General features: G+C 44.7%; 1 protein-coding gene across 1 annotated transcript; it reads right to left on the reverse strand.

The window, feature by feature from the left end:
* Positions 1-1,574: 1,574 nt before the first annotated feature.
* LOC102381898 (patatin-like phospholipase domain-containing protein 1) lies at positions 1,575-11,041 on the reverse strand. Its single transcript, XM_025206027.1, has 8 exons — positions 10,478-11,041; positions 8,800-8,860; positions 7,583-7,815; positions 7,153-7,218; positions 6,416-6,625; positions 5,646-5,706; positions 3,239-3,307; positions 1,575-2,808 (listed from the first exon to the last, which is right to left on the reverse strand). The coding sequence occupies exons 1-8, from the start codon at positions 10,754-10,756 to the stop codon at positions 2,708-2,710; spliced, it is 1,080 nt and encodes a 359-aa protein (XP_025061812.1). The 5' UTR covers positions 10,757-11,041; the 3' UTR covers positions 1,575-2,707.
* Positions 11,042-13,682: the final 2,641 nt, after the last annotated feature.

Consider the following 13,682-nt stretch of genomic DNA (forward strand, 5'->3'; position numbering starts at 1 on the left):
ACCGCTCTTTGAAAAAAGCAGCTGTCAGACGAATAGCGAGTACAGCAAACAGGCAAAAAGCCAAATTGGTATGAGATAATAAGCAGGGATAGGGAAGGGGGGACCCCAAGCAGTCATCCTGGCATTACCAATGACAAATGCGCAGGTTGCTTTGGCAAACCAGGAGAGGATGCTCTCAGATTCCTGAAAAGAGGTACAGCACACAGCTCAGACTTGTTCCTGTTGCCAAATATTTAGTCATGCCATAGGATACCAGGGTGTACCTTGAGAGCACTCCTGTTTGAAAGGTCTCACTAATGAGGGAAGACGTGCTATGAATTATTCCCTGTTACTTTTTCAGGGTCACAGACTGCAAACCTCCTCCCACGACTGTATCCTTAATAAGGGGGTTATGTCAGAGAACCTTGTATTTTAACCTGCATATGCCTTGGATCCTTAGGCTATAGCCAATTAAGAATCAATTATGAAAAAGGTCGTATCTATTCATCAGACTGTTCATTATGCATTTGGGGCACTGATTCACTGGCTCATACTGGACTGTATTCTCAGTGCAAACACTTGGCCTCCTTGGGCTCTGAAATTAAACGGGAGATAAGGAATGATATCACTGACTAATTAAAAGATGGATTCTGTACTTAGATACATACATAGTGCAACTCCTGTTGACTTTTATTTATTTAAGTTATAACTATGTTGGTGCAGGAACCATCTTATTACAGCATGTTCAGGGGCCTCCAGCATGTCCCCACAGTCAAAGTACCACCATTCTACTTAGATTCTCATATACTTGCCATGGCAGTATCTAACACTGGGACTTGAGAGCACACCTGGCAGTAATGACTGATTAATGTCTCACAAGGTTTCCACGGATCTGTGGAAAATAAATCTCCTCACCTTCAGTCCAAGTTACCTTGTGCTTTGGATCATAAGTGATTGCACAAAAGCATGATGAGAAACTCACACCAGCTTGCATTGGGGAGTCTGCGCCTTTCCCCCACAGGTGTGTCAGCCAGGCAGAACATTGTTGTGCCCGAGTAGTCTGAACAAAGAGCTCATTCAGGTCATAGTGACTGTCTTACATTTGTGGGGAAAGGTCATTAGCAAACTGGAGAGGAGCTAGGGGAAAAAGCCAAACAAACGACCACACACACTCAAATGTTTTGAAGTAAAGGAGGGAACATACTGAGCTTAGCTCAAAGCATGCGAGCAGTCTGGGTGGAGAGGACTCCAGCTCTGTCTGATTCCAGAGGCTCCATCCCTAGTGCAGTCTTGGGCTACTGGTACATGAGCAAAATATTTAATCCATCACTGCATCATCGTATCTTAGAAATGTGGAGTTGGAAGGGACCTCCCTCAGAAGATCCCCTTGTCCAACCCCCTGCTCCAGTCAAGATCATCCTTCTCCAAACCATCACATACAAGTGCTCACCTAACCTAGTCCTAAATGTACAGGAACAGCCCTGACATACTTGTATTCTCGTTGGCTGATTTATCCATAGGATTTTGACATATGAACACAGGAGCCACAGACAAACTAAAATTTCCGTTGATGCCTCTTTTTTTTTTTTTTTGGACTTTATCTATGAACAGGGTGGCTGGCCTTTGAAACTAACTTGTCTGGACTTGAACAACGAGTAGCCCATTATGAACAGCATACAATTACAGTATAGTCAGCCACAACCACTTAGAGATCATAAACCAGGTCTGCAAGATTACATTATGGAAAAAAAACACATCAGGCAGGGTTCCTTAATATTTCAAATGACATTGAGCTGCATGGAATTGCAGATGCCCTGAGGTATAGGCTGAGGATTCAGGGTGTTCTTGATCAACTGGTCTGAAATTAATCAAATGAAATTCAATTAGGACAAGTGCAAAACTTTACTCTTAGGAGAGAACAATTGCATGAACGGATACATATAGGGGAATGACTAAGCAGGCTTCAATATTGCAAAAACAGATCTAAGGCTTAGAGTAGAGCATACGTTGACAATGAGCCAACCATGTGCTTTTATTGTGAGACAAGCCAAAGGCATACTGGATAGGAATAACACAGAAGTGTTGCTTGGAAGTCAACAGAAGCAATTCTTCCACTTTATGTGGCACTGGTAAAGCCTCACCAGGAGTACTGTGTCCACTGCAATTCAATAAAGATGCAGACAAATTCACGAAAGTCTGGAACAGAATAACAAACTTGGTGGTAGTTATGTTAAGGGCTACAGGAAAGATGGGGTTTCAGCTAATAGTTTTTTGATATGCATTTGATTTCCTCAGAAAATTATTTAATTAAAAATTGTATGCTTGACAACACAAACATTTCAGCTGAAACTACATTTTAGCCTTTGACACATTTTTAAATGTTTCCATGAAAAACAGCAGTACAAATTAATACTTTATAGGTAGTGTAACTGTATGGTGCTGTAAATTTTTTAATATCATGATTAGTGGTTACATACATGACTTCTGTGTGGCAAAAACCACAAGTGAATTCTTCACGTCAAATGAACATCAATAAAACAGTTGTTATATCATGTAATTAGCTATTGTGTATACATTGCAGCTTCCTGAAAACTTATTCTAGCAAGGTTTTAGAGGATAACCCAGAATGCACAGTCCTAAATGTCTCCCTCTCCATACCCACCAATATAAGAACTCTCCTCCTCCTGAAACTTCCCTTTCAGTCTTCATTAGGCTTTTGCAGACAAAATTATCTTTTTTGCAGATATTTGATGTAATTCCAGAAACTCTGCAAGAAGATCTCAGCCAAGGCATGCAGCAATCCAGATAAATTCCTGTTCTTCTGGACATCTGACTCAGCAGCAGAAACCAGAAAGGAAACAGAAAAAGAAACCAACAATGCAAATATTAAAAAAAAGATTCATGGTTGCTAAAAGATCTGTCAAAAGAAGATATCAGAAATAGGGCTATGGTCCATTTCACTTCGAGCTTTCTGAACTGGGCTTTGGTGATGCCTGTTACTCTTAAGTTTTCATGTAGGCCATCTGGGTATCTAAATATGAATCACTCCTAGACACCTCCAGTGTCTCCCCATTGACTGTGTAGGGATCTGAGACACCCAAGCTAATCCAATAGAATCTCCTTTGGGAGCAAGAAGCCCAGTACTAGAGGAATGCAATGTCTAGGCTTCATCCTGCCCTTGGTACATAACTTCCTGCAGTTCCCAAGATAAGTGTAATTCAACTAATGAAAACCACAGAAAGAAAAGAGGACCCCTGACCTGGAAGCCTGTGCTGCAGCCTCTCATGGGAAGTCTTCTTTGATGTTCTGGTTACTGTTCCATGTTCCTCTGTCAAAAGTAACAAAAACGCACCTGAGGTTTCACAAATACTCACACAGAACTAGGCAGCTACATGGATGATGCTGTGTGCAAGAGAGTCTTGTCTACGGTGGCAATGTAATGTCTTCTGCCTCTTCAATCCACTGTTAACCTGAGTCTCATACTGGTGCACAGGATGAATTCAGGCACAAATCAGAGATGAATGCACAGGCACAGAACTGAACCTGGGGTTACCTGGGATCTAGTCCCAGCCCCACCCTAGAGTTTGTGTCAGGTCATTTCCGGTGGAAATCTATCCCCCTTCGGGTGCCTAAATGGGAGTTTTCCTGCTACATAAGGCAGCTTTTTGATTTCATTACTCTGCTTTGCACAAGCAAATGTGTGCATATATATTATTATATAAGAGGGGATGGTGTGTGCTTGTATATTGTGCAGGCTTGAGAGGATATGCAGCAGCTGGGCCAGTACACAGCTGTGTGCAGGTCATGAAATTTTAGGAGACAAAATCCCATGACCAATGGGTGTTAGTGGCCAGAGGAGGAGTGTCCTTGCATGTTTTAACCCCAGTGGATAAGTGGTTAGGGGTACTTGTCCAAGAAGCAGAATATCTGGGGTATAGGATCCCTCCCCTACCCCAGGTTAGACACCTTCCAGTGCTCACCTTGAAGCCAGGCAAGAGTGGGAATATGTGGGGCCTGGAGGCAGTGTACAAGTCAGATCATGTATGGCTCAGTAAAAGAGTTGCTGCTCTAAAAAGCAAAGGTATAACAGGGCAACACTGTGTCCTGGGCAGCAATGCATTCCCCACATGTTCCTGCTTTCGGCTGCATAGAGGGCAGGGCAGGGCAGGGCAGGGCAGAGGTCTGCTGCTGCTGGTGAGAGGGTGGGGTAGGAGGGGGTGTCACCTCCTAACATGCAAGTGCAGGAGCCCAAAAGCCACCTTTTCTGGTGGCAAAAAAGGAGCTGAAATCTTCCTCTGCAACAGCAACCCTTCAGCCATTGCTCCTGCACCCACAAACTCTTTAGGTAGTGCCCAGGGCTTATGCCCTGCTCACCCACGCATGGTTATAACTAGCACTAGGAGGCAAAGGGTCTGTGTGCTAGTCTGGACCCCTATGCCTAGTGGGGCAGAAACTTCTTTGCTGCTCTATGGTTCTACTGCCTCACTGCAAGGTGTACTGCTCATGGCCAAAAGGAAGACTGAAGAGGCAATAGGAAAATACCTTATCTGTCAGCTGCTAAGACTTGGGAGAACCCTCCTCATTCTTCTGCGACTCATGCTGATGTACATGTAGCTGCCCAGCCAGTGCAGCATGTAGGCTACTGAGCAGACATCATATATGTATTTATAGTCGCACTGGATGGGTATTATAGAATCATAAATAATTAGGCTTGGAAGGGACTTCAGGAGGTCATCTAGTCCAACCCCCTGCTCAAAGGAGGACCATCCCCTTTTATATAATCCCTGCCAATGCTTTGTCTAGCTGGGTCTTACAGATAGAATAATAATAGAATCATAAATTGATTTCCTCTTTAGAAATCAATTCTAGGATATGGAAACCTAAGACACTAGCATTATAGAGGCAAGGATTTTTCTGGTGGTCTCTTTTATTGGATCGACTTGATATTTCAGCTTCAGGCACAAAATGCCCTTCCTCAGGTCAAAAAACTTGCCTCATATATTTCCTGGCCAATGCTGCAGCCCTACCATGTGCACTGTATGTCACCTCTGCACAAGGCCTCAGAGGACCAGCACAGCTCCAGTTACAGGGTTTTCTGCTAAAGCTCTTGCATCTCCTGCTTTCAGCTATGAAAGTTCCTAAGTACAGACCAAGCCTTACGAGGAGAGACTAGAGAAACTGGATCTATTCAGCCTCCGCAAGAGAAGGCTGAGAGGCGACCTTGTGGCTGCCTATAAGTTCATCATGGGGGCACAGAAGGGAATTGGTGAGGATTTATTCACCAAGGCGCCCCCAGGGGTTACAAGAAATAATGGCCACAAGCTAGCAGAGAGCAGATTTAGATTGGACATTAGGAAGAACTTCTTCACAGTTAGAGTGGCCAAGGTCTGGAACGGGCTCCCAAGGGAGGTGGTGCTCTCCCCTACCCTGGGGGTCTTCAAGAGGAGGTTGGATATGAATCTAGCTGGGGTCATCTAGACCCAGCACTCTTTCCTGCTTATGCAGGGGGTCGGACTCGATGATCTATTGAGGTCCCTTCCGACCCTAACATCTATGAATCTATAAATACCAACCTTAAGGATTCCAAGCAGCATTTTATTCAGCTTGTCTCCTAAGTGTCAGTGCCAGAGGGAAAGAACATAATTCATTTGTTATGCAGCGCTTACTGTTGATTTGCAGGTAGAAAACGGTATCACGATATCCTTGTTCATATATTTCACGTATGTCCTGGAGAGGAATACCATTCTAAGGTCATAAAATAGGGATTTTTTTGCAATGTACAGAGCTTTAATAACTAGAATGACTGTGATTGGTGACTGCATCTGAAGAGACACCATTTTCAAAGGCCTTAAAAGAGGGCTAGACTTTCTCAAAGCTGCCTCTGGACACATTGTTTTGGTAGTACAAGATTTCTAGCAGTACAACAGTAACGAGCACTGTGGGGACTCAGCCACAGGTTCAGAGGGACCCCACAGCCACAAAGGCATGCTTTCCAGCAATGGGGCATTAGGAGGCTGCTTCGTAGCTCTCCCCACCCCGAGTCAGCCCAGATGGGCTCCCAGGCAGCCTGAATGCCCAGCTAGTGTCAGGCGCCCCAGCAACCTGTGAAGTTCCCCTTCTGCAGGCAGCCATAGATGGCAAGGATGATGGGGCCTCTGCTGCCACTGCTGAGAGACCACTCACCCTTTTAAGGTCTCAGTATGCCTGCAGACCACTGTTGGCTCCTGGGATTCAGGCACATCAGGATCTTAACCTGGCTTGGGAGCCAGATCACAGCTGACCGCTGATCTGACTCCTGGGCTCCATGCTGGGATCTTTATTAGTGATGCAGCCTGGGTGCTGGTTTGTCAGCACCCAGGCTGCTGGCAAATTGGGCAGAGCTCCAGGAGCTGTGACTAGTCGCACCAGACACAGCTCTGTCCCTAAGACTACTTACCAGCCATAAAGGAGGAAATATGCTATAGGAGATCCTGCACAGGTTCTCAACTGAGATCTGAAAACTGCAGTCAAGGTACTTGATAGTGTAGAAAGCAGCTGGACAATCTCTTGGACATATGTCATTCTCCCCTGCAAATGGTGATACGTAAATTGTAGTTTCTGGGTCAGAGAGAGGTTGCAGGCTCGTGAATCCTCCATCAATATATCGCTGAGGAAAACAAAGCACATGTTTTAGGAGGACCCTCCCAGTGCTGTGGTGTAGACCAGCCCATAGAGGCCCCAGTTGAAACCAAAGTCCCATTGTGCTATGGCAAAGAGCGAGAGCCTGGATGAGCCCAACAGATTAAAAAGATCAAATGGAGAAAAGCAACAGGGAAAAAGAGTGGGAGTCACGTGCCCAGGGTAACACAGCATCTTAATGGTAAATCAGTGAGCCTCTGCCTATACCACCTGTTATGGAAAGCTGGTAGCAATGAACAGCACCTTAGGGATTTCCCAAATCACAGCCACTGACTCAGAAATATCATCAGGAATGTATTGTAAGGCAACAATACATTGAGGGGGTTTAGGGTGGAGATATGGGCCAGAATGTTTTGGGTAGCAAGGATCTAAGCAGCAAGAGGCCAGGAGGTCCGCATCATCCCCGTCATGTCTGGGAGTCCACAACATGGCCCAGGTTGGTGCAAACACTCTTATTGCCACCCCTGCCCACATAATAGGTACCAAAGAGCTTACCACGCCTCGGAAGGAAGGAGGGATCCATCCACATAGGCAAGGAATAAAGCAGCTGCAGAGCACTGCCTACAGCCAAAGGAGAGAATAAAAGAGTAAACGCATTTGTAGTGAAAAAGATGGGACCTCTCCTATTTAGTGCTTTGCATTCCTCATTTCACAGACTAGGAAACTGAGGCACAGAGCGGCGGTACCTTGGACAATGTCACTCAGCAGATCAATGACCAAACTAAGAAGAGAAACTATGATTCTTTTGGCCGCATCTGTGCTTTTCCATGAAACCAATGCTGGGTTCATGGTTTTGCGCTTGGCCTACATGAAGATCAGCTAAACATGGACAATTCAGCCCTCCTGAAAAGCACACTTACTGTTCTAACTCTGGGATTTTTATCACCTTTATTCCAAACTGCAAGGAAAACAAAGTCTGTTTTACCTGAATGACCTCCTCCTTTGAGCAGAAGTCTGAAATTACAACTTTCTGGCCATCTGGCAGACGTGTGAGACCAATATGAAGCCTCCCGGAGGCCAGCTGGTGACAGTTTTCTTTTAGGCTTTTGTACAATCCCTTTTCCAAGAGCTTAAAGAAATTGGAACCTGAAGAGAAGGGGCCAAGGAGTGATTTCTTATTTTTCTCCATTACTGCATAGTAAAATTCATCCACAATTTCTAGGGTAAAAAAAAAGAGAAGTGATCATTACAACCAAGTCTTCAAGTCTTGACTGCTGTTCATGGGGCCCAGTCAAGTCAAAGGGAGTTAGGTGCCTGTATCTCACAGGTGGTTTGTTCTCCTGGGGATTTCTACTTAATCCAATTCAGCCTGTTATTACCAGTGCAAACAAACCCCAGGAAGGGATGAGAGGGAAAGCTGAGACCAGGTGCTTGGTCTCTATTGTTGTTCAGATGCTTCTTTGAGGGTCCAAGCTGGCCAAGAATAAAGGGAACCTGGAGAGCAGACTAAATAGGGCACGGAGGGGCTGTGGGTCCTGGCCAAGTAGCCCGAAGGCAGCTTAATCACAGGAAGAGAGGAAAATGTCATTTGAAATAGAAACATGTTGTTTGTTTTTAAAGATGCTTGGTCATCTACTTTCACACTCTGGGCCTTCTGCCTCTCTTCCCTTAGCTACAGTAAGTGGATTGAACCAGTCTCAGCAGCTCTCCTTTCTATGTCAGTCCTTGCAGGATGGAGCGTCTCAAACCTAGAAAGCCATGAGGATTGCTATTGGAAGCAGCTCCCAGTACCAAACTTAGTGCTGACTCTGCCAGTGGCAGGCTTGGAGGCCCTCTTCCCCTAGCAGACCTGGTAGGCTGGCTGAAGAGAGTGTGGGGTATGTTGGGGCTTGTGGCTGGGAATCATGTTGGCTTAGGTAAAGTCAGTGTGGTGGGATGGAATAGTAGAGAAAATGTGTGAAATAAATAACAGCCATGACACTTAGAAACAGGCCTTCAGGCTGGACAGACTATCACTACTCCCATTTGATCTTGAAAACTAAACTGTCTGGAGCCTGGCTACTATGTAGAGGGGAGACTTGTTTCATAATCCCAGGAGCCACTGATGAGAGCCAGAAGTGCAAGCGGAGTCAGGCCCTTTGTTCTTAGCATGTCTGGGTGGTGTGTGCTGTAACTATGTGCCCCTGACATGGCTGGTTTTACCTGTAATAGGCCTGAAATGCTCAGGGGACACCACAATATTTAGTGCTTTCTTACAGCAAAGCTGGACAGTTTATTCAACAGAAATAGGTGAACGGTCTGTCCCAAACATAGGTAGCCATAAGGCCAGTGGAATCTCAGTTTCTTTAATCTGGCATGGAAGGGAGTAGTGTCTGCTAGTATCAAATCCAGCTGCCTTGGCCTCCTAAACCCTGGTGCAGACAGAAGTGACAATTTGCACCCAATGGGCCACAGAAAGCAGTTTATATCTGTGACCAAACACAAGTGCACGGCTGCAGACAGTTTAAAAAATGGTTGACGGGGTGAAAATCTGATCCCTCATTTGCATGAGGTATTAGATAAGGATATTTCGAAATCTAGCATGTTTTGTAACTTGTCTGCAAAGCTCCTCACCTGTTGCTGTAGTCAGAATGGGAAGAGGGAAAGGGAGCAGGAGGAGTCTATAAACTCACCAAGGAGGACCAGTGGAAAATAGGTGAGGCTTTGTTCCCCCGGGCACCACCTGGGATAACAAGGAATAACAGGCACAAATTGATTGAGAGCAGGTTCAGGCTTGATATCAGGAGGCATTAATTTACAGTTAGAGCTGCCAGGCTCTGGAATGGGCTCCCAAGGGAGGTGGTGCTCTCCCCTATCTTGGGGGTCTTTAAGAGGTTGTTGGATAGCTATCTGGCTGGGGTATTATGATCCCAGCACTCATTCCTGCCCAGGGCAGGGGGGGTCAAACTTGATTCTGTTCAGGTCCCTTCTGACCCTAGAAACTATGAAACTGAGTTCAGTCTGGGGGGTTTTCAGCCCCCTCCTGGAGGTTGGTGCAGGTGTATTAGAGCCCTCCCAAGGTGGGGGTGGGGAGTGGGCTCCAATTCACCCACCCTTCAGCACCAGCTAGGGAGTCTCAAAAGTTCCCTCCACTGTCTTTCCTTCCTCCCATTCTGAAAAGAGTAGCACTGGCAGAGAGGAATAGTTGTGGCTATAGGCAGCTGGCTGCAGGCTCCCAGCCAGCAGCTAGATCCCCCTGGCCCCTGTAACCAACAGTGAACTTCTGTTTGGTCTGCGGTACTGTTGTAACTTAGAACACTTTGCAAAAATCGTTCTGAGTTGCAGCTTGGAGCTTCACTTCTGTCTGCACCAGTGGGCAGACGCTCATTTACAGCTGGCTCAGCAGAGTTTGGTATAACTCCCAAACAAGACCTGTGGCTTTAGAGAAAATAAGATTGGGGTGGGGGGAATGGACAGACAGTGTTTAGATAAGGGCTTGAAGACTGAGCTGAAATCCTGACTGCTATTTTTTTTGCTGTTCATACATACAGGCAGAGAGGGTCTCTGCCCCTAAAACTCTGTGGTCTGAACTGACAAGGAGGGGAAGCTAAAGAAGCATTGCAGCATAGGAAAACCTACTGTGATAACAAAAAAAGAGCACTATGTCAACTTCAGATATATTTGCTGAGTAGCTAATACATTACACACACACACACACACACACACGACATTAATTCAAACTTGACTCAAATGTATGGGAACATTTGTTACCATACGTTCTGCAGTACGTGCGCTCTGCAGTTACGGGTATTGGATTAAAAACTGATATTCAGGAAAATGGACTAGATAATCTCTACTGGTCCTTCCAGTCCTATGCCTTTGATCCAGTCAGTAGTTAGACCATTCTAAATGAAGCGCTAGAGGAAGTCACATTTAATGGTATACCAAACAAACTAAACCATTCATCCACCTTACCTTTGTTGCCCCCACACGCCAGTACTGCAGCTGCAATTGCTCCGCTCGATATTCCAAAGAATTTGGCTGCTGATCCCAGCATCTCAGGTGCTAATTCCTGCAGGGCCTGAATAACTCCTAGCTCATAACCGAGGATAAATCCACAGCCACAAAAGCTAACAGACTGTGCAGGGGAGCCAACGCCGCCTTGATGTGCCTCATCCATTCCCACTCGCAGGAACTCAATCAGTGCATGGATCTGAAGGCAGAGGCTGGGAGGCTCTGCGCACTGCTACACAGCACACCGCTTGCTAGCTGCCTGAGTTTGCTAAGCGATCATACTGTCTCCAAATCTCTAAGACAATGAGTGATAGTTGTGAGCAGAGCTGTGACAGAGTTCAAGGCTCGTTCTTTTATATGATGCTACTTACTTAAGTTACTCTCTGCAGTAGTTCCAAAAACACCCCGTAAGTTAGTAAACACCAGGGCTAAAACAACCCACTCATGAAATGCATCCGTCAGTCCTGTAAGGTATTCTGTAATACCCATCTACTTGGCAAGTAGTATGGTGACATTTATGCTTTATTTCAAAATTTATCCTAAGCTGTAATAATTACAGTCAACACACCTTTCTTATTCTTGTTAAGAATTGCATAATCTATGTAACTGATAGCATCTTAACAGGCAATCTTTCAGTTGGCAAAACCATACAGCTGCTTCAAGAAAAAAGGTTTGGTAACTCAAAGAAACACTTAAGTTCAGTAAGCTCTCTTTCCAATGAGAGTCTGGAGCCTCACCCAAATAATTCACTCATCATCTTTTTTCTCTTTTGATGTCGGCTCTGGGATTTTTCTCTTTACTCTTAGGACAGTCTTTGGGCGGTCTCCAAAGCTTTCTGAACTTAGTGGAGAGATTCTTTTCACATCAGCAAATGTATGAAAATGTTTGTAGTGACCATCTTTCATTCATGATTTCTGTATATTTTGATCTCGTGTCCTCATCTCCTGTCTAACCCGAGCCACTCTAATCTCTACAACTGGGCTTAATAGAGAAGCCCCTCCAAATCTTGGCTCATTTCTGTCATACTTCCATTTCCCCTTGATCTTCCTGGAAATGGGATGGTGAATATAATACAGATTATTCCAGGTGTAGATGCAGTTTTATAACGTACTCAGTACTCATTTTCCCATTCTTCCCATAGGATAATATTTTGTTTCCTGGTTTAACTACTATTTAGGAGATGTTTTTACTGAGCTGGACAGAATAATGTCCTTGTCTTTTCTCCTAGTGGCTATAGTTAATTTAAAACTCCACAGTGTGTATGAGCAGCTGGAATGATACATTATTAATATAATTGTACTACCCAGGATACCGGTCAGGTATATTCAGCCTGTGTTACCTAGCATTTGTGGAATGAATTCAGCCAACAAAATCCAGACAGTTTATCATGGGGCAAGAGATAAAGAATCAAATCTGCTCTAGCTTGGAAGGTTATCCTGGTTAAATCAGGAAATGATTAATTAAATATACCAGTTCAACTAGTATTGATTATTTATTTAATGTGTATCCTGCTGTCCCCCAAAGCAACTTTTTATAATAAAATCCAGATAAATTGTAAAAGCAGGTAAAACCTTGTAACTTGTTCAACTAGTACAAAAGACAGCATGGGCAGTCCTTTCCAGGTTAGGAAGAGGAATTGTTTTAAGGTAACTAAAAATAAGCAAAATAGAATTAAACTGGCACAAATCCAGTTTATACATTTGTGCAGTTTAATTCAGTTTGTACTCGCATTAATTAATCCTTTTCACAGCCTTAGCTTACATAACACCACCATTTGGGTGGAGACTTCTTAAAGGTTGCTTGCAAGTCCAAATAAAGGAAAGCAACTTTTCTTTTTTAGCCCCTACCATAGGGGTCACCAGTGTTTTGGAGTAGGGGTCACATTGACAGACCTTAGCTGTGCACCTGATAGAGCCTTGTTCAGTGATCTATGTCCTAGAGAAATTGTGGAATCTCCATCCTTGGAAACTGTGGCAGCTCCATCCCCAGGGAATTTGGAGAGTGGGCTAGACAGACACTTGGCTGGCATGGTCTGATCAGGGATAATCCTGTCTTGAGCTCTTGATGACCCTTTCAGCCCTATTTCCTATGATCTTACAGAAACAACCCCCTTGAGAGAAGGTTGTGACAAGTGAGTGTTCCCTCTGGGAATATTTTCTGCTCAGGAACATAATGGAGATGGGCAGAGGCCATTTTTAAAGGCTTTCTCTCTGAGCAAATGCCTGTACTTCTACCATTTGCTTCAAATTGGACATAAGGAGAAACATCATGATTTGAGTGCCCACGATGTGGAACAGACTCACCCCAGGGGTGGTACACTCGCCTACCTTGGAGATCTCATTTGAATGGCATCTGTCCAGAGGAGGCCAGGCCTGGTGAAGACAGGTGACTCGTAAAGAAGTTGCACCTGATAGTGAAACGTGTATCCTCCTCCTGAAAGCCAACCTACAGTATTGAGAATACCATCAGTGTACAAGTAGACATGATTAAAAGAATAGAAGATTTTCTTTTATCAAGAAGGTGTACTTCTTTAACAGCACTCATCATTACATCATGGATCCACTCCAACCATATCAAATTCACCCAAGGAACCTTGTCTGCCTGAGGGTCATCTGGGCATTGAAAAATGCAAAAGGAGGGCCAGGGAGGTATTCTAATTAGCCACTTATGAACAGTCAGCTAGAAAATGCTGTACATAAATGTGACACATGCCAGAAATACCAGCCTAAGAAGGAACCAATGTGGATAGACAATGATATTCAAGGGGCATGGTACAAAGTGGGAATTGATCTGTTTACACTAGCTGGCAAAGATTATCTGTTGGTTTTAGATTATTTTTCTCACTGTTCTGAAGTTGCTTTATTGGACAATATAGTTTCATAGTTTCTAGGGTTGGAAGGGACCTGGGCAGATCATCTAGTCCGACCCCCTGCCATGGCAGGAAAGAGTACTGGGGGTCAAACGACCCCAGCAAGATGGTCATCTAACCTCCTCTTAAAACCCCCCAGGGTGGGAGCCTGTACCACCTCACTTGGAAGCTGGTTCCAGACCCTAGCCGCCCTGACCATGAAGTAGTGCCTCCTGATGTCCAA

Source organism: Alligator sinensis, unplaced genomic scaffold (assembly GCF_000455745.1).
Source record: "Alligator sinensis unplaced genomic scaffold, ASM45574v1 scaffold872_3, whole genome shotgun sequence".
Lineage (NCBI taxonomy): Eukaryota > Metazoa > Chordata > Crocodylia > Alligatoridae > Alligator > Alligator sinensis.

What these genes read in the sequence shown, in the direction of transcription:
- LOC102381898 (XM_025206027.1), bottom strand. Translation starts at nt 10,756, where the DNA reads ATGGATGAGGCACATCAAGGCGGCGTTGGCTCCCCTGCACAGTCTGTT. An exon ending in CTAGCGCTTCATTTAGAATG is followed by an intron (nt 8,861 to 10,477) that starts GTCTAACTACTG and finishes TAAACTGTCCAG; the next exon opens with CTTTGCTGTAAGAAAGCACT. An exon ending in GCTGCAGCACAGGCTTCCAG is followed by an intron (nt 2,809 to 3,238) that starts GTCAGGGGTCCT and finishes CTGCTGAGTCAG; the next exon opens with ATGTCCAGAAGAACAGGAAT.